At 42.6% G+C, this 25,793-nt stretch overlaps 1 protein-coding gene across 7 annotated transcripts; it reads right to left on the minus strand.

Moving 5' to 3' along the window:
- Positions 1–4,933: 4,933 nt before the first annotated feature.
- Positions 4,934–25,745, minus strand: Nup50 (nuclear pore complex protein Nup50). 7 transcript variants are annotated; one of them, XR_011512672.1, is made up of 9 exons: positions 25,507–25,629; positions 24,488–24,644; positions 21,498–21,647; positions 20,961–21,168; positions 20,591–20,785; positions 15,848–15,926; positions 10,782–10,897; positions 7,263–7,536; positions 4,934–5,192 (listed from the first exon to the last, which is right to left on the minus strand). XR_011512672.1 is itself a non-coding variant. In XM_065425521.2 (9 exons), exons 1-9 carry the CDS (start codon positions 25,728–25,730, stop codon positions 7,319–7,321), a joined length of 1,266 nt encoding a protein of 421 aa, XP_065281593.2. In that variant the 5' UTR covers positions 25,731–25,745; the 3' UTR covers positions 7,167–7,318. The 7 variants fall into 7 exon arrangements, 6 of the variants coding, with proteins under 6 accessions (XP_065281593.2, XP_065281594.1, XP_065281592.1 ...); XM_065425521.2 differs by lacking the exon at positions 4,934–5,192 and adding an exon at positions 25,712–25,745 and having other exon boundaries at positions 7,167–7,536; positions 25,500–25,623; XM_065425522.2 differs by lacking the exon at positions 4,934–5,192 and having other exon boundaries at positions 7,167–7,536; positions 25,504–25,633.
- Between the last annotated feature and the right edge of the window lie 48 nt (positions 25,746–25,793).

Below are 25,793 nucleotides of genomic sequence, written 5' to 3' on the forward strand. Positions count from 1 at the left end.
TGACCATCTACTTCGCTCACTCCACGAAACTTGTTGCTTTCTTTTCCATTATTTTTCTTCGTTGCTTTACTGCAGTACATGCACCTCGCGACGCCAAGTAACATCCTTAGACAGAACTTAAGTAGATGCACTAAAGTCGAAACTACTCATTTCACAGACAGTATCACTTGTATCTTGCCGACACCTATGGTTCAAGAGCAGTGCCTGAGCAAAGTGAAGGGATCAGAGAAATTCAAACAATGTGACTCACTGGCACATGTAAACATGTTCCTTATGAGGAGTGCACTGTTTACCGATGTATTCTTGACGTCTTTCTGATTAAAGTGAAGGGCAATGCTCACATTCAGGCTGTAGCCAAGACAAACCTGGTGCACCCATTTTAATTGTGGAAAGCCATCGTCGTCATCAGCCTATTTTATGTCCACTACAGGACGAAAGCCTCTCCCTATGATCTCCAATTACCTGTCCTGTGACAACCAATTGCAATTAGTGCCTGCCAAGTTCCTAATTTCATCATCCCACCTAGTCTTCTGGCATCCTCGATTGCGCTTCCCTTCTCTTAGCACCTATTCTGTAACGCTAATGGTCTACCGGTTATCTAACCTGCCCATTACATGACCTGCCCAGCTCCATTTTTTTCTCTTAATGTCAATTAGAATATCGGCTATTTCCGTTTGCTCTCTGATCCAAACCACTCTCTTTCTGTCTCTTAACGTTATGCCTAGCATTCTTCATTCCATCGCTCCTTGCGCGGTCCTTAACTTGTTCTCCAGCTTTGTCAGCCTCCAAGTTTCTGCCCCATATGTCAGCACCAGTAAAATGCACCGATTGTACAGCTTCCTTTTCAATGATGATGGTAAGCTTCCTGTCAGGAGCTGACTATGTCTGCCTTATGCCCTCCAACCCATTTTTATTTTGTAAATTTCCCTCTCATGATCAGGCTTCCCTGTGAGTAATTGACGTAGGTAAACATACTCCTTCACAGAGTAAACATACTCCTTCACAGACTCGAGAAGCTGACTGGTGATCTTGAACTCTTCTTCCCTTGCCCGGCTTTTGATCATTATCTTCGTCTTCTGCATCAACCCCACTTTTACACTTTCTCTATGCATATGCAATGGTAAGCAGTGTGGTGCTACATGCATTACTGCACATTCTTTTTCCACTACTGTCACATACTGCCAGTGCTGCAACCCCGCATATACTAAATGAATATTTTCCACCCATTGCCATGAAGTCTAATGTCCCAAAACAGACACGCTCTACAAGACACTCCTTAGTAGTAAGCTCTGGGAATAATTTTTTACTACCTGGGGTTCACTAATGAGCATCCAAAGTGCAGCAAATGCATTTTTGCATCCTGCTCCTGCAGAAATGTGGTCAGTAATTGAACTCAAAACCTTGTGCTGCAGTCAAGAGGTGCCATCTATAATCAATGTTCATTTTTGTATGTTTATGTTCCCGCAAGAAAAGTGGTTATTTTCAGTGCTTTCAATTTCTAACTTATTTTAAGATGTAGTAGTCGCGATGTGTACTGTTACACACAAATTAACAGCCTGATCACTGGTGTTTTCTATGGATGTATAGCAGCAATAATTGCTGAGACAATTTTTTAGAATATTTATGTGAAACTTCAAAGAAGCACCTCAAGGAAAACAAATGACAGCAATAATTTGCAGTTTTTAATATAAGTACTAGTAAAAAAAAATAAACATACAGATTATGTGCTTGATTCCTAGTTTTGTCTTTTTGTAAGCCAGATCACACAAAAAAATTTGGAGGAAACTTATGTTTGACGTTTAAGAGTGGAATGCGATAGCATTGAAAGATCCCCGACTGCTTCTCGTGCTTCCAAGCAACCGCAGCTTATGTAACCACAATGTTTATTGGGAAATGCTGGCAGCAAACACTACGCATGAAAGCGGGCTTTCTAGTAGAAATGTGGCCTCTTGCATAGGCCGCGAATGCATAGAGGCGAGCGCCATCTGGATGGTGTTATTGCAACATACAGAGCTCGCTGCACCGCTCTGTGAACGGTAGAAACCCTGGAAATGGGGTTTATGTTTGAGTTTCCGCTTAACAGAATGATGTTTTCTGGTATATTCAAATTACAATCTGATGCTATCATGTCTGTAGCTTGTGTTTACATTGTACTTTACCATTTCTCTGACGCATCTTTGAGGAATTCAGTTAGTTCAGTGATGCCTCTGCGCCACGCAGAGGGCCTGTATGGTTGTGGTTCAAATTTTTCACCAAACGGCGTCTGATGCAAGATGCAGACACTGGATTTTTTTGCTACATGGGGCCCTTAACGCTGCTGTGTTAAAATTATGACGATTTGTTGGCATCAATGCTAGCCATAATGATGCCCATGCTATGCAGAAAAGCACTAGCTTCACAAATGTGGAAAGTGGGTGAAATTCCTGTTGTACAGAGAGCATTTGTTTTTACTCATTGCAGGAGGCACCTGGTTCGTTCTTTATTCTTTAGGCTCGCAATGCAATGGTTTTCAGGTTGGGGAGCATGCAGAAGCCTCTTCATTGCATTTGATCAGCTTTTCTGTGTAAGCAAGGTGGTTTAATGTGGGTTCAACAGCTATTAGAGCCTCTGCATGCTTTATGTTCCTGTGCAGTGTTGCAAAATAATGTGATGTTGCACAACATTGTACAGTAATGAGTTCAGGGCACTTGCAGACATGGGGTTGAAAATGCAGAAGTTAGATTGCTAGTCAAGATTTGGTCCAAGGTTGGTCTGAAATTGACTGCGTGCTATTGTGCGAGTGATAGCCTCACACGACGGGAAGGATTGCTCGTAAAAAGTTGTGCATATGCTGTCACAACGCTGATGGATAAAAGCAAACAACAGTGGGAAAAATAAAGTTGACCTAATATTAATTGAACCCAATTATCAAAATAACATTCACTAATGAGTATCTACCGTTGTTTGAGGCATCGTTAAAACTGGATCGCAAAATTGACAACTCAACAGAAGCTTCCGTCTCTTCACTGCTGCTGTCATTTAAAAGTTATGTTGTCAAGTTGACCAAAGCACCAATATTGTGTCCTTTTATTGAGGAAGTGCTAGGAGCACTGCAGGCTAGCTTCTGCAATACCTCCAGTCGACATTTTATTTTTCCAGACTTCCCAATCTGCAATAGGCACTAGTTAGTTCAGTCATCATTTCATAAGCTGAATGCATGACATTGCTAGTAGAATTATCCCAACGAAAATGTTGAACAGCGCGTGCAAAATCTGTGGATCACATCGATCAATTTCTATAGGCGCAATAATGAAAGAGTTAACGCACCAAGGGAAGTGCCAAAAAACTACAGCTGGGTTGCATGAGAATCTGTTGTTGAAACATTGGGTGTAGCTATTTAAACGCTAATGTGGCACGAGTGTGCAAAAATTCAAGAACACGTCCGTACTGTTCAAAATAACTTCTCATGCCAGATGACATTTTAGTATGCCTCCATACTGTAGCCCTTTGCTTTGCAAGTCATAACAGGCATTCCAGCTCCAAGCGTAAGAGCTAACTAGGTGCATTGTAGAAAACACAAGTTTCATTAAAGGGACAATAAAGGGAAATATTAAACAAAACTAATGTGGTTGATTAGTGCTCCTGAATCTGTAAGGCATCAATATAATCGTCAACAGTGCCTTAATAATCGAGAAATCGAGGCAAATGCAGGACATGATTAGAGACTCCCCTGGGACATTCAAGCACTTGCCCAATAACAAAAGCACTCAGTTAATTAAACGGTATTGCGCGACAAAAAAACGACACGGGCGTGACAGAAGACGACACACCAAGTGCAATGTGTGTCGTCTGCGCTTGGTGTGTCGTCTTCTCTCACGTCCGTGTCGTTTTTTTTGTCGCGCAATATCATTTAAGTAATGGATTACCAACTTGCCCGGAATGCTGCTCTCACTCAGTTAAATCCTGTCACTAGTACTCAACCACTTATTGCAAAAAACATCCTTGTATTGTATTATAAGATGAAATAAAATGCTACTTGTCCAGTTCCATTTCATCAAAAAAAAAAAAAAAAACTAATTGAAATTACTCTTGACGACGACGCAGGCGGTAGAAAGGCTTCGTTTTCGCTCTGCTCTGTGCTGCCGACGCTTTTCCATTTCAGTGGTTTCGTTATAGCTTAGTGCTGCACTGGTTTTGCTGGTTCGTGAAACTCGCACAAACTGCAAGTAGCAGAGAATTCAACTTCCATGTGATGTTGGGGGATGCCCGAACGCCTACGGCACTTGACCAAAAAGAAGCTCCAGCGGCGGATCCGCCGCTGTGTTGGCTCTGTGCCGCCTTCTGTCAGGCGCTGGCATATGCCATGTCACCCCTCTGCCGGATAGGTAGCAGATTTGAATTTTGAAGAAGTCATTCAGACCCTTCAGATGCAATTTTCTCGTAAGCTAACTCTTTTCTCGGCACGAAACGAGCATTGTGAGGTTTCTGGAATGGAACAGTCCAACTCAACTTAGTACTTGCCTTTAGTGTTTCTTTAGGTGCTTACCAAGTGCTTGCAGGGGCACTAGTTAGATGAACAGTGTCATGGAAATTGGGCTACACCAATTTAACTCTCGACACACTCAGTGTTGAAAGGCATAGGTGGAATTTCACTCCTGCAGTCGCACAATTCATGGGACTATATTCATATGAAGGCAAGTTTTGCACATGTGAATAGCAATTTTTAGAAACTGCACCTGAATTGAATACATGATAAAAGGCTTTCAATGCATTCGAAGCAGGATGACTAGCTGGGCGAGTTGGTATAGTAACATACTTTGTTACAGCCAAGGCCGTAGACCGAGACAAGAACACAAGGCAGCATTATGTCCTCGTCTCGGTTGTCTTTATGCACTACAACAAAGTTTGAGCATTAAATACTTTTCTGTCCAGAGTACAAGAAAGAAGCAGATGGTAAAATGATAAAAGTTCACTTGTAACCTTTAATAGTATTGGCCATATTGTAAGGTTCTGTTGATTTGCCGGCACTTTCCGGCCTAGTTCAGGATGTGCTGCTAATTTCACCAGCTCAAGATTGTGGCACCAGCATGTCTCCATTCATTTCAAACAACGCAGACTTTGTGCAAGACGAGTTGACAGCAAGGCAGCTCTGCGAGAGCCAGCACTGAACTGGCGTGGGCTAGTTTATGAAGTGCGGGGCAAATCAATTCGACCTGCAAATCAACAGAAGACAGGTGCGTCACCACTGCCAGTGGGAACTCAACAAATGAACATGCAATGCAAGTAAAGTCAATGATGCATTAACACAGTAGTGAAAATTAAAATATTTGGCAAATGATTATGGAAGTGCAAATCAGGCTAGTGAAAACGTAGCTTTGCGTAAAGGTATATGTACAGGCTGCTTACAAACAAAATTTTGGGTCCCAGATGGTTGTTAGTGTAGCCAAGTGCGTTCTGAAGCAGAAACTTGTCTTTCAGTAGCTACAACGATTGCAACAATAGCTTGCTAAACAGTACAAGCAATGTACATGGAAGAGAGAAGGTGGTGGTTTTATTCGAGGGGTTTTGACAGCAAGCAAAGAAAAAGAGAAAAGCAGGGAATAGTAGAATAGAAAATACGTTTTGTTACCCTATAGTGGTGGATGGAGAGAGATAAGTAGAGAGCGGGAGTGTGCCAGAGTGCACAAACACGATTCCAGTCGGTCACAATCACCGCAGACCACCACAGCAGTGTCACGTGCAGCACAATTGACATCAATTAAGGCTACTGCCATTTTTGCAGGTTTGCTGTCCTTAATAATTGCAGTGCTTTCATTATCCTCTGCTGTGATGGCTTACGAGGTTGGCATTCCAAAATGGTTTATTCTAACAATGGTCTGTGATCAATGCGAGCTAGCACAGTCGAGAGTGACAGTCTTTGTTCACTGCAGCGAGGACAGTCGCACAGACCATGTTAAAGGGTCTCCTTGAGACCAGTCATCACAAGTTGCATTGCTAACCATTCCCCCTCAAAAAAGCAGTATTTCATAAAGGCCACTTCGAAGGCAATACAAAGGCTATGAGAGACACTGAAGTGGATGGCTCTGGATTAATTTTACCTGTACCAAAGCATAATACACATGTGCTCGCGCATTCTGCTTTAATTAGAATGCAGTCACAGCTACTGGGAATTGTGCCCACAACCTCATGCTATGTAGCAGAATGCCACAGTTACCAAGCCGTCACAGTGGGTGGAAGAGTGAAGGTGGGATGCAGCCTAACGAAATGTTAACGGCGCCAACCGCAACTAAGTGAAGGAACATTGTAACAATTGCATACATTCAGCCATGCACAAGTATTTGGACAAACTGAATACCAGATCCCAAGATGTGAATAGACTAACGAAGTACAACTTAAAAAATTCCAGACACCTTTGCAACCTCAAGTGAAAGCTCAAATTTCAAGGGATTAACATATGCATCTAAACAAAAGTGAAATAAAGATTGCCGGAGCTAAGAAAAAAAAGGATAAAGCATGTATAAAGATATATTTTGAAATAGCCTTTTTGCCTTAATTGTGCCTTGTGGCCAATAAAGGCATTAACAGTACATAATGGCATACACATAACAAAAAGACATGAAAAAAGAATAGTTCCAAAATTGGGCCTCAGGCTGTGCTAACATATCTGCTATTGAAAGGAGATTGAAAGGCGGGAGGGGCAGCACTTGAGTATCAACATAACTGAAAAACAATGACCTTCTTTTTCAGTCAATAAAGGTCATTAAGCTTCCTTGGGCTGCATACCCAGTGTTGAAAAAGATAGGCGGACAAAAATATGGATACAAGGATTCTAACATGCGGAAGCTTAGCATGTGCATACAAAAAGGGGGGAAAGGGAGGGGGACTTTTTTATTTGTGGACCTAGTTTCATGCAAATATAACAAGAAACTAGTCTCACCAAGCAGTGTTTGAGTCAGAAATGCAACTAACTACCTGAGTGACTGCACTGTACACAGACATTTGCATAAACAGCATATCAAAAATTCTGTGAAAGGCAACACAGAATTGAGCTATGATATCCTGCGCTTTGGCGCTTTGTCATCATGCTGCTCTACCGATACAAACGCAGAAAAACCTGCAGATCTTTTCTTTTCAAGCATCACAGGGTGGCTGTGCTGATATGCAAGAAAAAAGGATATTTCACATAATTCAAATCAAAATCTTGTGGACTTTCTCTTTAATAGCCAACCAAGCTCATGCTTCTGCTTGGCATAATCCTTGAGGTAACAAACCAGGCTAACTACCTGGGATGAATTTTTTTTTTCATTGATAGGCTAATTTTAGACAGCTGTGTTCAAACTCAGCTGTCCTTCTTCTCATTCTTGTAGCGCTCCAAGGCATCTTTCAGGTCATCAGCGTCTTCAGCTGTACGCACGCGAAGCAGCATAGTTGTAGGGCTTGCTGGCTCGTCCTTGCCATTCGTAGGTGGGTTTGGAATGCACACCAGTGCCACATTATTCTTGCCCAAACGTGACACTGGCAACGACGGGGCCAGCATGATGTTTAGCAGTATGTTACCTGCACACAAGAACAAAAGTGCACAGTAGTACTATAATGCTTCCGGTCAAATGTCAATTGGAGAAGATTTACCTTGTTATGATTTCGCATGCTGTTCCAGAACAAGCACAATTTGATATTGAGCGAAACTTGGAATTCGTAGTGACCCTTATGATCAGCTATATGATGATGCACTAAAATGTGTGTTAATGAGAAAAAAAATAAAAAAACAAATGTGGAAAAAGATGTATACAGATATGACCATACCTTACTCAAACTTAAGAGGGAGAAAGTGCGCTTGCTTGCAAGTGAACTAGCCAGCCAGAAAGGTGCGACGATTGCCAAGTGCCCTGTAAACGAAGTTCTACACAAAAGTAGGCGTTCAATAATGCGGCTGCCATTCTAAATGACTGGCATGGTGGAGAAATTTACCACATAACCGAAATGCCACCTCATTCATGTGTGTATGCTAGCTTAAAGCTTTTCAAGAAAGAGCCTGGTCCGTTGCCTGTAAGACCATGAGCCCCCTCATCTCAGCTTTCTCAGAATTCTACATAACTAATAGCAATCAGTCTAATCATGACAGATTTTGTTGACAACATGCATTTTACTTGGTCCTAACAGTTGTACATATGCTTATGCTCAGTGCTTGACAACACATATCATTTTTGCTCTGTTTCAATGTGTTGTAGGGTGCGTAAATGCCAAAATTCTTGAGTAGGAATGGAAAAAAAAAATTTATTTCTGAATATAGAATATGTAATGATAGGCAGATGGCAGTACCTATTAGCAAGTTCCTTTAGCACATTCGACTACTGAAATTATGTTGCCAACAACAAAAATAGACTATAGAACCCTTACAGTAAAAGCTTGCTTATTAGACCCTATATTAAAAGGTCAGATGGGTGTGCAGTGAGCACATTTCCACAGCAAGGAAGCCATGTGCCTGAGCATCACTGTATTGGATTGGCCCGTAGGACCTATACTTTCTGGAATAGCACTCATGATGCAGTTCAAGCCCTTGATGCAACTGCCCCCATTTTCTTCCGTTATGCTAAGTTGCACCCTCACTGTTTGCAAAACCATGCCCCTTGCTCTCAAGAGAGTAGTTTTTCCACACGACTTTGTCGTTTCGTAGCTGAGCCTACCGTATGCGTAGAATTCTCCCATAGCCATGTGACAACGTGATCATGCATTCGCAGGCTAGATAAAAACAAGTGCAAAAATCATGTCTGCTACCACATCGCCACCGATATATTCAAACTTTATATAATAGCTTTTTTTTTTTCGAATCAAATATAGCATTAATATGTATAATACATTTTTGAACATTTGCACACCCCTTTGCATTGTCTTTCCTCACACATTACCTGGCCATTATGATAACCCTTTTCTCATGTCTCACTTTGTTTTTTTTTTTGTTTCCTTGTCTTCCCACTTATCTGCACACACCCTCTTGTTGTTTTTATCTCTAGTAATAAATATAACTTTAGATATGTGTTTTTGTATTACAGTAGACTTAAATTATTTGACTCCCATTCATTCAATCCTGACTAGAGGTCCTAGTCAGTGCCCATACATTTCTATGGGCCAACATTCATCATTTCAACCCTGGCATTTACCCTCACAGGACAATTCAAACTTCACTAGCCAGCACGCTGTGCCTTACCCGAATGGCTGCAGCATCAGCTTTGGCAGCACTAGCGGACAGCTGTTGCATCGAAGACACGCTTTCTTTCATTCACTGTAAACACCGATCTTTGGCGCTCTCTCTCCATAATTCCAAGTCAGAACAGCAGCTCACAATGAAAGATTATTTTTATGCAATTCTAAGGTGTACCACATTGTCCAAGAAAACGAGTCTGGATATTGCTTGTGCATTGTGGTCGAATATGACACTGAAAATGTGTTCTTGGCATTAACAACAGCCTATTCAGACTCAACATCGCTGCCATTGTAGTTACAAGAAGGTGGCAGAACAGGTGTTTGTATAGGTTGCCAATGGTAACACAATGACATGCTGCTTTAATTATGAAAGCCCATTCAAAAGAACAAATTTTACCTGTTAAACTAGTGGCAATAAAGCCATGTCCAAGTTTTTGGCATGTTATAGTTAGAAGAAAATATAAATTTGACACAAAATATGGTAGCTTTCCGTTAATTCAATTTTTCAATTAACTCAATCCTGACTGAAGGTCCTGGCCAGTGCCCATGCCTTTTTATGGGACCAAACTTACATTATTTACATCCTAAAATTGGCCTTCACTGTACGATTTGAACAAGCGCCTGACCCTTAGGCAACCCAAATAGTGACCCCTTTAGTGACAGCATGTCTGTCTCAGAGGAGCTTAGGGGACAGTGAATGCATTGAACACACATAAAAAATCACCTGTCAAAAACGCCTATTTTTGGCTTGCCCTAGGAAGATTTTCAAGCAATAACTGTAGCTCACAATTGTCTGATTACAATATTTACCCAATTAAAATGTGCAATTGACGAGGGTGGCAATATGGGCTTGTTGGTCGGTCATCATTGAAAGGTATCAGTATAGCGCAATAAAACAAAGACACGAGAAGAACTGAAGACGAAGAAAAGCGCTAGTCTTGTCTCTGCCTTCGGTTCTTCTCGTGTCTTTGTTTTGTTGCGCTATACAGATACCTTATAATGTGAACTTTTTTTCCCCACAAGGAAAATGGGCCAAGATTGAGTGCATGCTGCAGTTGGATAGGAAACCAAAACCGCCTTCACGTCATTCGTATGCTTTACCGGATAATGCTAATGTATCGTGGCAAAGCTGACCTTGGGTGCACCTGAGATTTCTACATTGTTTAGGAGCTTAAATGTCATTTCTACATTAGTTTTCTACTTTGTACACATAGAAAGTGGGCGCGCATTTGAGTCATGGGCATGTTAGGCTCATGCAAATAACTGCGAAATGAATCGGCCGTGTGTTTTAGTGTTTATCCCGCATCTTGATTAATTCGACCTACTAGATAATTCGATGAATTTCGCCGGGCCTCTCAGGGTTGAATTAATCGAAGTCTACTGTAGTGCTATACATGTCAGTGAATTGTTCTAGAAAACAACAAACATAACGAGAAAAATATGGACGAGCTTAATAATTATATTATGCTCAATGATGTAAAAACACACTACTACAAGTTGCAAAAAACATATTTTCCTAATCATACAAAGAATATCGCGCAGACGTGCATATACACAACAATAGTGTCTGGAAACAGAGACAATGCCACTGGCACACCCACCGAGCTTGGTGTCAGCCCTGATTAGCAGCTGGTATTTGTCCTTCTGTGGCTTGATGTAGAGGATGCCCACACCCTTTTCTGCATAGCCGTTGTCTTTCTTCTGGAACAGCTTGCACCTGCACAGAAACATCACATAAACAATGGCAGGAAGAAAAAGAAAAGCACACACACATGCCAGCCAGCTTTTAACTCATTATAATGAAATGACATAATTCTGAAGTGCACCTCTCTCACTTTCAAGGATGGGGCACCTCACAAACACACCCAAGTGCAATTAAGAAGAGGGCCACCTATGAAACAGGCTTTCCTTTTTCTTTGATCTAGGAGTTCTAATGCAAAGGGGGAAAAGATGGCTAGTACGGGAGAAATATATTTGCTTCCATTCCTTCACCACTATTGCCGTTGGCCACTTAAAGCCCAAAACGAGAGCATGTTTAATCACGGTGTTTAACGTTCTGATACTGCACAGTTGGTCACGAGGGATGTCATGATTTCATTTACTCTGTACTGGCACAGCTACTACAAAATATGAGACATTGTTATGGTGCCCAAGCCAAAGTAAGCCTGAAAGATGAAGATGGCCTATGGACATGGCTGAATTTTGCACCACTACAGTGAGCCAGACAGGGCTAGCGTGATCAGGGAGCGATGCCACGCGGCGGTGCCACCGAGTGATGGGCTGTAGGAGTGTGGCTGATAGAGTTGGCAAGCAAGTGCTTGCGGTGTGAAGTGGCTTCATTGTTTTTAAGAATGTCAGGGCTTCTTTGAATTCTGTATTTGGTCAAAAAGCAAGTGGGAAGTCACTGGGTTGATTGCAAATATACTCTTTTGGAAAAATAAGGCATTTTCCGTGTGTGTGTAAACATATCCTTACATCTAGACCATTTCCCATAAACCAACCTTGTACTTTCCAAAAATTTGGCTTTTATACATTTATAGGCTTTTGTTTCAACCTTAAACATTTTAATTTCCTTTTGCTTGGCTGCACATCCTGCTCTCAATACTATAGTTGATCCAATAGCCAGAACAACAATATTTTGACAAGCAATCTAGCAAAGGCACATTACCATGCGAGAATGTGACTGCAGAAATTACTTCCTATTCAAATACAAATAGAATGTTACATTACTTGTAATAAAATGTGGATATAGAGCTCCAAAGTATTATGTAGCGAGCAATTGGGCAGATACAAGGCCACATTAGCATCAGTGCACTTGCTCAGTTAATCCAACGAAATATTGGCTGCAAGATCCTTTGCATATGCCCCGGCTTCCCGTTTTTTGTTGCATGAGTGTACAAAAGGGACATCAATAATAAAGAAATTAAATAGCTATGATTACATTGAGATAGAAGAAGATTGCATTAATCACACACAGAAGTGTATGGGCACAGCCCTGCTCAACTTGATCGCAGGAGACAAAGGAACCAAGAACTTTGGTGGCAAGGGTAGGCTCAAAGTGGACCTCACAACAAAGTTGAGCTTTTACTATATTTGGGTGCTGAAATCTCCCAAAGGAAATGCAGAGGAAACTCACAAGGCTGTGATGGTGACATATCACATTAATTCCAATGATGCAGTCGGTAATCACAGTTTGTGCCCAAGATGCCTACATTCTTGGTGATGGCAGAATGCAGCAGCAGCTCGAGGTGAGCCTACTCCCAAAACACAGGTGCAACTGGCCACCTTGTTGCTTCCAGTCTATGAGCGCCTCTCAGAAAGGAAGCTCCTTGAGTGGTTCCAGAGAGGTAAAACTCAAAACAACATGAGCTTAAATTCCATAACCTGGTCACTTGCACCAAAGCAATGGCATGCATCACTATTCACTTTGGAGGCTGCTGTTGCAGAGGCAGTGATGCAGTTCAATGCAGGCAACAGGACATTAAAGCAGCAATCCTGAAGGAACTCAGCCTGAACCCTGGCTCAGTGAGCAACAAATGGATAGCCGAGAAGCACAACTGTAGAGCAAATGAATGTGCTCGGAAGCACACATGGGCCAACAATCTTCAAGGGGTACTGAAGAGACAACATTGGAACAGCAGCAGGCAGTTAGACTACACTCTGGTGGCAATTAAGAATGTAGCTATGTGAATATGTGCATAACATTTGTTAATTTTTATTAAATCTTGCTTTGTTCATTTTCTTTTTAACTTTCTCAAAACACAAATTTTTGGCTCAGTGCAATATTTAGGCCTTGATATATCAACACCTAGAACAGATAGAACTAAAATTATTTTTGCAGAAAGGAGCCTAATGTGTACTCTGAATTATAGCAATCAGACCTCTTAATTCTAATTTCAGAAATAAATTTCTTGCTACATTTTGTGGGCTTTTATGTTCTATGGGCTGTAAATATCCATTATTGGATATGCTTGCTATACTCAATTCCTTACTCTTCATGCTATCTAACCATGTCATACAAATAATTTTATTGTGCCATTTATTTCTTATTGTGCCCTGAAACAATGGAACAGAAATATTAATTATTTGAAGATCTAATAGACCTACACCAACACGAATTACACTACTGAAATCAGCACAATGAGTTCAACAAGACTAGGAAAATTTATTTATTGATGAAAAAAAAAAATGTTTCAGTAGCAGTGTCCCTCTTTAAACACTACACCAGGCTGACTAGTGCATGAGTTAGTTGATTGTGATACTACATGACTGCCACTTCCCCTTTTTGTAACCAAATAGCCCCCTTTGTCACGTCCAAAGAAGCACCGCACTTTGTGCAGATTCCAAACGGGATGCATAAAAGGTGCTGTCATTAATTATTTGTTGTGCCCTTGACTAAGTGATGTTTTGTACTGTAATTACGCAGCTGACAGCTACCTAAAAAAATTATCAGCAGCAACCTATCTTTATGTCCACTGCAGGACGAAAGCTGCTCCATGCGATCTCCAACCCTGTCTTGCGCCAGCCAATTCCTGCTTGTACCTGCAAACTTCCTAATTTCATCACCTCACCTAGTTTTCTGCCGTCTTCAACTGTGCTTCCGTTCCCCCTTGGCACCCACTCTGCAGCTCTAATGGCTTACTGGTTTTCTACCCTAGACGTTACATGACCTGCCCAGCTCCATTTTTTTTCTCCTAAAGGGCCCCTCACCAGGCCTCATAGCAAATTTTGGTTATATGCTGCAAGTGTTCTCTAGGGAGTGTTGTGCCACAAAAAAAGTTTCGAATCAGCTTATTAATACCCGAGATATAAATATTTTGGTGGAGCGCACCCATGATTTCAGCAGGCGGGCTCCACTGTCAAGCAAGACGCCCTCTCCACTAGCCCCATTTAGCCTCCGCAAGCTAAATTTATTCCTACCGTTCTCCCATACCAGACCTCGAGGATTGCGTGATGCATACGTCACAGGCCCCGCCTTCATTGTTTTTTTTCCTCACATTTTTTTTTCTTCAGTGCTACACACTTCCGCTGATGGCGTCGCGCGCGAGCTGTTGTCTCATTCATGCAGCGCATGATTTTGCACGCTGTGCACAAGGAAACATGAATAGCGATATAATTCAGTGCTACACCAATACTGAGGCCAAACAAGCGGATCGCAAAGCATGATCACGCGCCGGAGCACGGTAGTTTCGGTACCTGCGCATGTGAGCGCACGACCATGGGAACAAGCAGACGAAGCAGAAGTACATCTCTCCTGCTTCGGTGTGAAAAAAAAAAACCAGCAGACATTCTGTTTGTGTGTTTTGTTATTTCTCTAAACTTCAATACGTCAATTCAAGCAACAGATCGCACAGATAACAGATGTCTTGAATAATTATCGAACTCATGTGTCACCACAAGCGACATCACACTGTGGACACGCTTACGTAGGCGCAGGGGCACGATTACGTCACCGTCCGGCTTGGAGCACAGCAGTCGGGAGTGAAGAGGAAAACGGTGTTCGGATTGAAATTTCAGATCTTTCCGCAGCACGTAGTGATGCAATACTTTGCAGACATGACTGTTATTGCGCAATGCATGCTCTGAACTTTTCAGCTCAAAATGACCAGACCTGGTGAGGAGCCCTTTAATGGCAACTAGAATTTCGGCTCTTCCCGTTTGCTTTCTTATATGAAAAAAAAAATTGACCGCCCTTCCACTACGGTGAAGAGGGGTGCAAGCGAAGCTCGGGATCCGTGGCTCTTCATTGTCATAACGCCTTGGCTTTGCACTCCCTCACGGTGAGGTTGGCACGTCGTCGATGAGCCTTTCTTCGAGTAAGTTCCCAGCGGCGTTCATCAAACCCTGCCTGTTCTTCGGCCGAATGCATGACGCTCGGCCTGCTCCTATTCTTTCAATGCAGCCTGCTCTTCGGCAGAATGAACCAAACGCAGCCTCCCCATCTGACTGCCGGGCCTGAACTGACGGGAAACGGCAAGTATGAGGTGAGCGATGACGCGATCACACCCTTTCCCTTCTCTGGAGGGAGGGAGGGGACGCCTGTGATTGACTTGCGCCTTGTGCTACGTCTACTTCTTTATGCATATAAAACCCGCCAACACTGACGCCAACGCCGACACAAGTGAAGCAATACAAACTTCGCTTGAAAAATTCTTATTAGTACTCCTTTAACTTAGTGTGAAATGCACACTTAAGCTGAGAGGCTGGCATTGCTGTGCAGCATTATCGAGCTTGCGTTTATTGGCGTCAGAGCAAGGACACCACCCTCTGGTTCTGTCGAGTTTTGATCGTAGTGGCAAAACTGGTCGTATAATATAAAATGTGGGTTATTGAATATAATATGTTAACATGTTGCCATAACCTTTGGAAACATGTCTTTGCATGCATCCTGGTCTGCTCTTATTTCTGCTTCTGGTCCCGGGTTCGAGTCCCGGACCAGAACAAATTTTTCTTCAACTGCGAGGCTTTTCTTTCGAGCAGCCTGTCTGGGTTTCCTTAGTAGCAATAGCTACAAATGGGTGGATGTCTCATTTTCTCTTAATTAATTTTCATTAATAATAAAAAAAAAATCTGGAAAGTTGGCATGTATGAAGCCTCAGGCCACCATGAGCCTACAAAGTCACTGAAACATTTGCCAGACATATAAAAGGGCAGAAACACAACGAACCGTTTGGTGTACACGGCATCCTTTTCTTCAACTGGAGCAAACTCTTCCTTTGGAGGAACGTACTCCTCCTCATCAGAACCTGTATAAATGGAAACAGGCGTAAACTTGACAAACAGCACTTGACAACTGATGTCACGATCACCTAATCCAACAGCAGGTACATGGCTTAAAGCGAGCATGACACGGTCACCCAACTATTGCAGTTTTCCACGAGAAATTGCAGTAGAGTGTCCATTATGGCATTTCTGTGCAAAACGTAAATGTGCAACCATGGAGAAACTGAGCCAAGACAGAGCAATAAATTCGCCGCTGCAGCTGCTCTTTGTCAAGTGGCGTGGACCATTCAGGCATCCCACGACATCACATGGACGTGGAATTCTATGGTACTTGCAGTTTTTAGAGCCAGCAAACGAGCATAGCAGTACGTGATAATGAAACTACTGAACTGCGAAAGTGCAGGTAACACAGAGCCAATCAAAAATGAAAGCTTTCAACTGTCTGCAACATTGTGAAGGCGTCATGTACAAAGACTAAAGTGCATGTGTCAGGCGTGGTGGACAACCAGTGGCTCCGAAAGAAGAAAAAAAAATGGTGGATTCAGTGTAAGCACGCAGGACGTGGCATCTCGGCAAACAGCCAATCACGAAAAGACATGGCTTCTGGAAGGGGAAGCAGAAGAGAAGAAATAAAAAGGCTTTTTTTTCTTGGAGAAAAGCACTGCTGTGTATGTGGAAGAAGCGAGGCTGCTAGGCTGCAGGCCCGAGCTTCAAGACTTCAACGACGATATGGCCTCCATCCTACCTCCAACCTGTGGCCTTCGGTGGTTCTGGTGACATGGGCCTGAAGGCAGGAACTTCACACTTCCCTCCTGCAACACCTTGGCCGAGCTGCGGATGATCCTCAAGAAGCAAGCAGCGACTTATCCTTACGCGACCAGCTGTATCGACGCATGTCAAGTAATTGCGACCGGTCACGGACCTTAATGTTTTGTATAAGTGTTTACTTGTGTGAGAACATATAGAGCTGCAGGAACGTTTGTGTGTGTGATAGTTTGTTTGAATTATATGTTCATGTTTTGTTAACAATCAGCTCGCTGTTTCCTTTCCCCACTGTGGATTTGCCTCAGTAGTGGCTAGAATAATTCAAACCATGCAAGTGTAGGTACACTCCCGGGCATACAACCCCACATTAACCTATGCAAACCAAATCATAACACAAGGGTAACATCAATGAGTTCCTTTTTCCTGGAAATTGAATAGAACCGGACAGGTAGCCTTTTCTTCTGTCTTATAATGCAATGCTTTTTATTACGAATAGTTGAGTACTAGCGATAGAATTACGGTGGAGTGCCTACGTCATCGGGATAGTACTTAAATATCCTGGATGAGTCTGGAATCGTGTCTTCTGTTCACCTAAATTTCTTCATTAGTAAAACTTTGTGACAATATTGATGCCTTTGACATTCTTGAGCATTAATCTATCACTTAAACATGGTGACAGTTTGGGCATGTTGGTAAGACATGAATGCAGCTTTATGCACACAAGAGGAGAACAAAGGAGACGTACAAGGCTGCGTGCATGTGTCTTAGCCTCTTCTTCATCCCTGTCTTGTACGCATAAAACTGCATTCTTATCACTTTAGCTTGACTTAATATTTGCCTTTCGTATCCCTTTAAGTTTACCTTGCTATTGGAAGTTTCTTTATTTTTTAATCTATGCAGGAGTCCCTGGTCAATCCCCAAAATTAATTTCTGACAGAGAGCAAAACGGTTTTGTATGTTATCAACTAACTGTTTGCCATGGACGCTGTTATTCAATTTTTGCCCAATTAAGAAGAATTGCAACGTAGGCCCTAACTACACTATAAAAATGAAAAGGGATTTTTGCATTTAAAAAGAAGAAAAATAATTTTAGCGCAATTGCATTTATGACATTAGTATGTGCTATATTGTCTAGAAACTATAAGGGCAATGTAAAACCTCAGGCTAGAACACTGAGAAGTTACCACACAACAAAGCAGGTGTGTTGACAACCAAGCGCTTCGGAAATTTTGTGTTAAAAAGGTAGAATGGAAGCCCTGCGGTGTTCCATTCAATGCAGATACATTACTGAAAAAGAAAGTGAAATCAACAAGAAAAACATTGTCCAGTTTCACTCGAAGGGAGAAGCATTGAGAGTGCTCACAAGGTTTAGTGCTGCGCTGAAGCTCCTCAGATGGTGTTCTAAGTATACTCGGGAGTGACAAGTTGACACGACATAGCGCACAAGGCCAATTCTGCTGCACAGCAGAAACAATGTCCTGGCAGCTCTTAGGTGTTTCACAATACTGGTGTGATGGGGAGCCCTGCCACCAGCATTGCAGGCGTCGCACCTCAATGGTGCATGAGATGAAATGGAAGGAAAACTGTCAGCATTTGTAGCTTGGTGTTCTGTGCATTCTGCCCAGGCCACTGTAGGCACCATGGTGTGGTACGCATGCAGCCGCACAATGCTCATACCAGCAGTGGCAAGCGAAGCATGAGGAACGCTGCCCGCTCCACTGCAGAGCTGATTCAGCGAAGCATGACGATGCATCCACTTGGCTTCATCGTATTTGCAGGCGAACGCACAGCATGCCTTTCGTGTCTCTGGAGACATTACAATCCCCCATGCATGAGCCGTGCTTTCACCATCGTTATCGGGACAGCATGGCAGCAGTGATAGCGTGAACGTGGCTCGAGTTTCCATATATAATTGTATTGCAAGACAATTTCCATCAAATTTTGTTTGAAATATGACTATAAAAGTGATGAAAGGCTAGCAAAAGTAGACATTTTTGATACCAAAAGCAGAAGGGGAAGAAAGAGAGAGCCAGTATTGCTTGCTGGGAGTGATGCATAACTGAGAATGCGTAGCTCCTTGGTATGACCAATTACCTCCAAGATTAGTGGCTACCTGAAAATGCCCATGGTGCGGTGAAAATTTCGGCGGTGATGTGCTGGGACTTGCATCATATCCGCTAACCATGAGGTGCACATGTCTTTTTTGGTGCTACTTAAAGGCTTTTAATAAGAAAATTAAGCAATTACAAGCCCTGTAGCTTTACCTAGATTGCTTAAGTAGTATGTATATACTACTCATTTGCTATGAACTTAGTCATAGTGAAAAATGCTACTTTTTTCCCCATCGCATTAATAGTCAGTGGACATGAAATTAAATTAAACAGGTTCTTCTAAGCCACTATTCCTGCAAGCTTCAGAAGACAGAGTGTCATAGACAACTTGTAAAGACTGATTGTACATAATAATGTTTCCCAGGAAAACCTTGCGCATGGCATCCAGCCCCAGTTGGCTGGATGCCATGGATGCTGGATGCTTTTCTTAAAGGGACACTAAAGTGAAAAATGATTTCTTCTGCATCAGTAAATCACCATTATACAACACCAAAAACACCACTCTTACAACGATAAGACGTTTGGTAAGCCAGAAAAAGCGCAAGAACGAAATGCGGGTGGCGACGCCTACTTGAGTTCCCGCACCTGGGGGCTGTGACGTCTTGGATTTTGATGGCATCTTCTAGGGCCTACTAATTATATATAGCGGTACAGATTGACTACATTGTGTTCTAAAGGAACCAAATATTAAACATGCCAAGTTTCGGGAACCTTTATTCAGCCAACGCGGCCCAAATGCGAAAACAAACTTTAGAATCCCTGACGTCACGCTGACGTACCGGCGCTGGCGTTTCGGCGCGAAATTCAAATACTGATACTTGGACCTTCATTTTCTCAACTAATATTCAAACTATTTTCTTGAAATGACTGCCTGCAGGTTTCTCAAACAATGCTTTATTAGTCTAAACTGATTTATTGTTTCCCTTTAGTGTCCCTTTAAATGACTGACGCCACCTGGGTCATACGGCCCAGTTGGCCTCAGTCAGTTAAGAAAAGTGCACGAGACAGTTGACTAATAATTCACTCACAATTTTATCAAGCCATAATCTGTGCTGTACATTCCAGTTGAAACAGTTCGACAAACAAGTGATGCCACTACTACATTACAAAGTTATTTGCAGAGCATAAGTCAAACTGTCACTGCAAATTTTCTTCCACAGTTTTTAGCACAGATTCCAGAACCCGCACGGATGTGTGATGTTAGTGATTATTCACAAGTGTTGAACTGGCATACAATAACAATGGATGTTATGCGTACCATCAAAGTCTGATGGTACACCGTGTAGGATGAGTGCGAAAGAAAGTAGTACTAGCTAAAAACGCAGGTCTGTGTAAGCGTTAAGTGTTCTTTACTGTGGCTTTGTATAGCCTGCTTGACCTCAAAGATGTGCAGTGGAGTTAGTGTTAAGTATAAAAACTATTACATCACATGCTCTCACCTTTATTGTATGCCTGTGTCAGTGCCATAGTGATTGCTGGTAATGGTACTGGTCCTCTCAGGCTGAACTCACTACCAGATCGATCCAAGTGAAAATGTTTTGACCTTGAAAAGATGCTAAGGACCACACTAGTGAATGTTGTCTGAATGTATAAAACAATTTTGTGAATTTGAATATCGTGGAACGCCAAAACTGTAAGTGGGCAGACGAAATGCGCTAAATGCTGGACGAGCTGAAAAACAAATGAGTACGCAAGCTCCAATTCCTGCATTGCGCCACTCCATATGGTTGCGAAGGTGCAGACATGTGGCGTCAGAAATGTCACGTCAATGGTGCTACACTTGCAACAAAACTTTAAATTCCTGCACTCACCATTAGTGTCCTTCTGAGTTGAAGTTGTCGTTGGGGCAACTGTTGATAACCCAAATGTGAAAGTTGGTGTCGGGGCATGGGAAGATGTAGGTGCAGCCTGCATCCCAAATATAAAAGACTTCGTCGCGGTGGTACCCGAAGAACTGGTTTCAGGTTTGGAAGACTCTGAGGCAGGAGTATTAGACTTTGGGTCACCTGGAAGGTAAAGTGATGTACAAAGCCTTGCTGCATGTGTTTCTCATCAGGATGTGGTAAAGCACAAATTGCAGCTACATCTAATGAAAACTGATTTGCGTTGGCCATGGGCCACATGCAATACCTTCTTCAAGTGCATAAATTCAGGGAAAAAATAAAGTGAAGTACACAATACCTTTAGGTGCCTGGTCGAAGTTTAAATTGGTGGGGACTGATGATGCAAAATTGAATGTGGGTAACTTGGGCAGTTCAGGTCCAGATGTGGAAAACTTTCGGATTTCGGTTAGATGATGTTCGTAGTCCCGGAAGACGGGACGGAAATCCGAGAATGGATTGGACTCCACATGCTGCTTTACCCAGCTCAGCAGGCACTCGTTTAAGCGCTAGAGAGATAAAATAAAATAGCTTTAGCATGAAGTCACACATTGCTGTGAAAATTAGTCTTATACCAAGAGGATGGCAGTAACTCTCTGTGTATTGTATCATGAACTTTCAAGAGGTAGTACAAGGTCTTGATACATGCAGCCAAAAATATAACAGAACTTCTGAGCAGTAAGGAAAAGTAAACCACTAAAAGGCAATGCTGCTACAGACAAGTGAAAGTATGCTGACAAATATTCTAGGGTACCATGGAGAAAAGTTGAAAAACACGACATGTTTTACGTAATATAACAAAAATAAAAATAAAGAGTAAGCAAGAACTACCAATCACCTTCAGCTTGCCTAGAAAAACTGGATCTTCATTTTGTGGCTTCTTGTCAGGTGGTACTGTTGATGTGGAGCCGTTGGGTAGTGTGGCGTCTGGTGGCTTTTTGGCATCCGCCTTGGCAAAACCAAAGCCACCAAAGGGACTAGCTGAGGCCTGCGTACAGAGACAGAGGCTGTGGTCGGGCACGTTAATAAATGTTTTCAAGTCAGATCCTAAAAATCGGGCCCCTCGGTTCCCTTTCTTTTCGTTCGTTTTCAAGTGAGTGGCATAGCCAGGAATTTGTTTCAGAAGGCAGGGGGGGGGGCACCACTCGTCTGCAGGAGAGGGACAGGGCTGATGGGTGTCGTTGCATGTCATTTTATGCCAGGTATCCCTGGTACAAAGACATTTAGGTGTGTGTGTGTGTGTGGGGGGGGGGGGGCGCATGTGCCGAATGTGACCGCCCCCTTCCCTTTCGCCCCTGTCTATGACCCTGTTACAAGTAATTTGAAAACAAAAGGTTGAGGTTGGTATTTTTTGTTCGCATGAGTGTAGCAGTAGATAGTCGTGCATGTTTGCATCATACCACACTTCAATAACAGAGCAGTGTACCCGTGTTATGAAGCCATGCCGGCTCTTTCAACTATATTAAATGCAATATCATGTCGCTGATCCTGTGCACTACTATGGAATTCCTACTGTTACTCGCAAGAATTCGTGTTGCTTTCAGTAACATGAGAATTAATACAATCCCTACTAACTTGCTTAGCTTTCAGTCAATCTAAGTGCAATATTTACAGAGGTCATAAAAATGGCTTTTGGCCTCCAGCTTTTGTTTAAAAGCTAGCCGTCACTACTGTAGAAAAATAAAAAAAAGGCTAAACAACCTTTGTGGTATATTCGTAACAGCCTGTGAAGGAAGCAAGGGATTATGAGCAGCAGTCAGCGTCTTGGAACAATTAAGGAGTGAATTTAACTATAATTCATGAATCAAAGCTTACTCAGATCTCTGAAAGGAAAGAAAAAAACTATGCAATAATGCTTCGTGTCAGTACTAACCTACAAGGCCAAAACTTTGAGAATAACAAAGAAACTTCCATGGAAACTTGCAATGACAGTGATAGGCATAACGTGAAGAGAAAAGACAGCAACATGAACTGTGGAGCCCCAAACGCAGGTAGTTAATATTGTACTCTGAGATAAGGACTGGGCTAAGGCAAATCATGTAACGCATAGTAACGCACCTGCCAACTCTAGAATTTTTCTTGAAGCATATGAATTTGGGCACGTTTTACCATTGTATGAATTTTATGTCAAACTTCACACAAAATAAAGTTGTTTGCAGAAATATTTGCTTGTCAATCTTTGAGCCTTCCTTTAAAAGGCTTCTGATGGTGAAAGGATACAAGAAGGGCACCTGATTGGAGCAAGTTCGTCCAGACAAGTTGGGGAGGCAGCCAAAATAGGCAACAGCTGGAAAAAAGTCATTCTAAGCTAAACTTGTAATTTCACAGCAAGCTTTAAAGGGACTCGCAACCAATTTTTCTAGTACCCAGGTACAATGGAAAGCTTACTAGTCGGAGTGTAGTGGTTACATGCACCAGTCTTTATCGAATTTTTCAACTTGCAGTTAGAATACAGTCGTTTACTGGAAGCATGCCGGAAACAGTGATAGGAGAGCGTGATAGCGAAAATACTCTGGCATTTGAGGGAGGCAGACAACAAGTGCGGTCATAGCTGTGAGATATTAATATTTTGTTTATCAAGCCAATGTTCCTGTTATTCATGTTTTCCGAAGTGTTAAATTATTTCTACAATAATAGCTACATGTTTTCGTGGTTTCCTGTCCTTATATCATTAACAAGTCAAGGATGTTTTTCAGCCCAGCCAAGTTAAGTTCTCTAAGTGAAAGGACACTTTTACCCGTAATACGCAGTTCAGGATGTTGACGTAGCCGTGCGTGAGCTTTTGATTTTAGAAGTAGGTTGTCCCTCGAAGACCTGAGTGAGTGGGAACAAATGCCCTTAGCTGCGTGCTCAGGATTTTGCATGTGTACAATAGCAATTACGTGCGCTGATATACATTGAGGAACGCAAGTGCCACTAGTTAGCGTGGACTTTACTTCGTAATATGCATAGAATAAAGTGCAAAAGCCTAACAATAAATGGACTGCTATTTTAAGCAATAAGTATGCAGTACTTAATAACAACAAACTTACGTGGAGTAATCTCATATACTACATCCCTATTACCAAGGCTTTACTGCCACTCCGCACCACTGACTGACTTTTGAGACTTTCTTTGCCAATTTAAAATTATTATTCCTACTTAAATCGTGAACAGTGTGCTGGATTCTATCACTACAAATCATGGTAATTTCATTTCCACCGACGTCTCGCCACATATTCTGGCCAGTTGTCAGTCCCTTTAAAGAAATTCATGATATCCGCTCCCTGTTTTGATGCATAGTGCTTTACCTGTTTGTTGCGTTTAGAGCACTACGGACTACAATCAAAGGACCATTGAACATTGTTCCTTCTTTCTTTTCCTTTTCTGTGGAATAATCAGTTATTGTACTAAATACAAAACAAAGCTAATCCATTTGGCAGCATGGCTGCAACATCGGTCATGCACATTTCTACATGCGCTGATATGCAAGGGTGTACTAATGCTTCAATGCCCAATATTCCTTACGCAATACATGTATAGATTCTGCAATACTCGGGAATGCATCAGGATTATTTTGGGCAATCTGCCATCTATTTCGAATCGACACACACACACACGCACACATTCGCTCTCACAGGCTGAAACAATCTAACAGTGGTGAAAGTGAGAGAGTACAGTCTGAATCACACTTTGTCTAGCGTGGTCAATTGACCAGCACAGACCGACGTCGCACTGAGACCACGCATGGTTGCGCCGCATGCTAGCTCCATGCGCAGTCCGCCGTCGTCCGCTCGACTACTCTACACAAGTGCAATTCTGATTGTAGTTGCGGGCGAGAACACTTACTGACGTGTTGGTGAGGCTACGCTTGGCAGTCTTGATTACACGGCGTCCAATTTCCTCTTTGTCAGCTTTCTTGAACTGGCCTTGATCTTCTGGTTCGTCCTCCTCTTCCCAGTTGTCAGCGTTCAGTTCTTTGGAAGCTTGTCGCTTTGCCATGTTTCTATCCAGAAGGCGTCACAGAAAATCGTCAGCAATCTGCAAGTATCAACATTCCTCACACTAAAAAAGCAGCACATGCCGGCAACTATTTCGGCTTTTAATTTACGTAGGCAACAAAACAGTTAATTTGTCACACGCAGAACAAATCCACCGTTTCAGTACCAATAAGTGACAGCACAGCGATATATCTACGAGCCGCTCTAGCAAAGCCGTCCTCGATGGCAACCAGACAATGATGAGCACTCTGAGCCGCGTGTTCGCAGAAATCTACACATTCCTTAGCACAGTTCCCTCCTGCAAATCTGAACGCCCATATACGTTACGCCTCGCAGCACGCGGGAGCAAACGGACGCAGGTAGCTTCACTGAAAAACATCAACAGCTTCGGTGCAGTTATAAAGAAGCGATTATAGGTGCCTTCCAGTGTTGCACTATATTATATTTATTTACTACACGAGAACTAGTAAGGTAGTTACGCGAGCCTCAACACATCGCACATTTTTCATTCAAACTAGCTGGCTGCAGACGCACTATCACGATGTATAGTCGCGCAAATCAGTGCCATTTTGACGGCAATACGTGGCGAGAACAGTGTAGAGGAATTTTGCAAATTACATATGAATTGCATTTCTTGGGGCGCTATTTCCGCGCAGATCAATACACCGTGAGAAGCGTGAGCACATGCACGGGATGAGGTCTCGAATGCAAGCGTCCGTTACCAACTTGTCACAGTCATATACAATGTAACGGCACTCAACGGCGGCCTCTTCGTTCGAAGGACGAACGAAAGCTGCATGCAAGACGCGCGCATTCAATAAGTGGTGCTGCAATGCGCAAATATTATGATGAAAACCTACAAACCACCTGTCTTTCGAAGTTCTGCCCGGCGCACTACTTGCTGAGCGACCTGCGCCTGACTGCGCGTTCGATGCGCGGTAGCAGCTGCCCTTTTTCGCACTTTGCGCAGCGCGAGAAGTGTCGCTGTAATAAAAAGTGAAAACAGCTGAAAAGTGTGTTTTGCATCGGAACACCGAGCTTGCTGCATCGAGGAGGTGTATTACTTGCGTACAAAAATTTATTGACGCCATTATTAAGCAAATATAACAGCGTTTGTCCAAGTTTCGCTAAATATTTTCACATCCGGGCACAGA

Source organism: Dermacentor albipictus, chromosome 3, assembly GCF_038994185.2.
Source record: "Dermacentor albipictus isolate Rhodes 1998 colony chromosome 3, USDA_Dalb.pri_finalv2, whole genome shotgun sequence".
Lineage (NCBI taxonomy): Eukaryota > Metazoa > Arthropoda > Arachnida > Ixodida > Ixodidae > Dermacentor > Dermacentor albipictus.